Here is a 2,085-nt window from a genome sequence, read left to right on the forward strand (position 1 = left end):
CCCACCCTACCTCTCGTCCACCGCATCATTCAAAGTTTGAGACAGTCAGGACCTCTGAGACAGTCAGGACGCACCTGCAGGTGCAAGGCAAGCACTTCTCTCTCCCTCTGGATCTGTGATGAGACCGCAAAGAACAATACTGGACACCATCCCATCCAATGGTTCCTGAGAAGACCAGCATGGTCATCTTTCACTGTCTCCTCTGAAGCCCAGATTCACATCACCTGGGCGGCCGAAAAATGCTGGGGGCCTGGGCCCCGCCCACTGGCCGCTTCACATGACTGCGCCTGGGCTGCCCCCACAGGCCATTTCTCAAGCCTACTCAGGTGGTCTAACTGCGGCAGGTGCTCCCAGCCATGGTCCCCAAACTGGCAGCACCAGTACAATCTTGGGGCTTCTTAGGAAAAGCACACTGGGAGCCGCATCCCAGACCCACTGCACTGGAATCTCGGGGATTCACCTAGCCCGGCCGTCCGGGGGTCAGCAAACTCTACAGGTGACTCCCAGGTGGGCTCGAGTTGGAGGACCACTGCTTTTGAGCTGTGTTTAAGCAGCGTTACCATTTCAGCCTGTTCGGAGCAAAGGAACGTCTCTGGTGGAAAAGCTCCCACAGGCTACGTGTAAACTTGAAATGGTTCACTGTTCCCTACAGCAGTCACCAAAATGGATGTTCGTTTCCTAAACAACTTTTGGGCCTGTGTTTTATAAACTCTGAGGCTCGGCAAGAGTCAGCTGGGCCCGGCTCCAGGAAAACAAAGAGAAAGGTGAAGGCTATGGCCTGGGAGCTGCTGGAACTTCCAAGTCCCCTCCCGGCACAAGTTTCCCACCTCTCAGATGGAGAAGACCCCCTCTGCCGCCTGCCTCCCCCCTGGGAGGCTGACCTGGGGGCACCTGCCAGGTGTGTTCATAGGAAGACGGGGAGTCTGGGCCCAAGAAAACAAATCAAAAGTCTCCCGAGTCCGAAGATTCACACTCAACTCAAAGATGACCTGAGTGCTCCTGGCAAGGTCTCTGGGGTTCGAGAGCTGACATCGGGCCAAAACTGAAATAGAACAGGAAACCTGCGCCCGTACTCTGGCATTTAGGTCGAGGTACCAAAGAAGGGAAGAGGCTTTAGCCACGGAAGCCCTCGCGTGCCCACCCTTCTTCCACCAGCCGCAGGGGTCTCACCTTTCACGACCGTGGCCTCTTTCAGGTGATGCGTCAAGAAGTCGAGGCTGGCGTAGGTGCTGGCGGAGGGCAGGGCGCCAGGGCCGGGCCCTACACACACCCCGCCGGTGCTGCCGGCCCCTACCGCGCCGATGAGACCCCCGAGGCTCCGGGTCCGTCCCCAGGCGCTCTTGTCTCCCGTCTGAGGATGCTGCTGAGGCTGCTGCGGGGGCGGCGACAGCCCCGGCTCGTCCCTCACGTCGATGGCGATGTAGTTGAGGCCGTTCTGGAAGCCGGCAGAGGTCTCCCGGCGCATCGGCGAGCCACTGCCCCCGGGGCAGCCGACCAAGCCGCCGGGCTGGCTCGGCGTCCAGGGCCGCGCCTGCGGGTGGAGCGGCGGCGGCAACTGGCGGGGGGACGTGGGGGGCTCGTCACCGCCACCCAGGACGCTGCCGCCGCCACCCCCTTCGCCGCTTTTCCTGAGAGACACGTTCTCCACCGAGGCCGAGTTGTGGCGCTTGGGGTTGTGGGCGAAGGACGGGGACACGGGGGTCACAGTGGTGGTCGAGGAAAAGGTCTCCGAGCTGTGGCGGCGGCGGCCCCCTTGCGGGTCCGCGCGGATGACCTTGGCCCCGCGGTGCGGGTCTGGGGGCTGGCTGGCTTGCAGGAAGGCCTCGACCCCCGACACCTGGTCCATGAGGCTCAGCCTCTTCAGGCCGGACACGGGGCTGCTCACGCGGGCCCCGTCGGGCTTCGGGGGCGCGGCGATCGGTTGCGGCGGCGTGGCAGCCACGCCGAAGGCCATCTCGGTGTAGTCGCCGCTGTCGCCCGCCCCCGAGGACAGAGAGGAGGTCGCGCCAGGGCCCTGGGAGGGTGGTGCCGGAGGCAAGCGGTACAGCTCTCCGGGCGGGGGCGGCGGGGGCGGCGGCTGCGGGG

At 63.8% G+C, this 2,085-nt stretch overlaps 1 protein-coding gene across 1 annotated transcript in view; it reads right to left on the bottom strand.

The window, feature by feature from the left end:
• Positions 1-2,085, bottom strand: part of IRS2 (insulin receptor substrate 2) — a gene marked incomplete at its 5' end in the record, with an annotated part of 98,808 nt that overhangs the window by 93,713 nt on the left and 3,010 nt on the right. The window contains one exon of the mRNA XM_007451284.1: positions 1,171-2,077. Within this exon, the coding sequence (XP_007451346.1) occupies positions 1,171-2,077 (907 nt within the window). The remainder of the gene's footprint in view (positions 1-1,170; positions 2,078-2,085) is intronic.

This window comes from Lipotes vexillifer, unplaced genomic scaffold, assembly GCF_000442215.2.
Source record: "Lipotes vexillifer unplaced genomic scaffold, Lipotes_vexillifer_v1.1 scaffold2194, whole genome shotgun sequence".
NCBI classification, from domain to species: domain Eukaryota; kingdom Metazoa; phylum Chordata; class Mammalia; order Artiodactyla; family Lipotidae; genus Lipotes; species Lipotes vexillifer.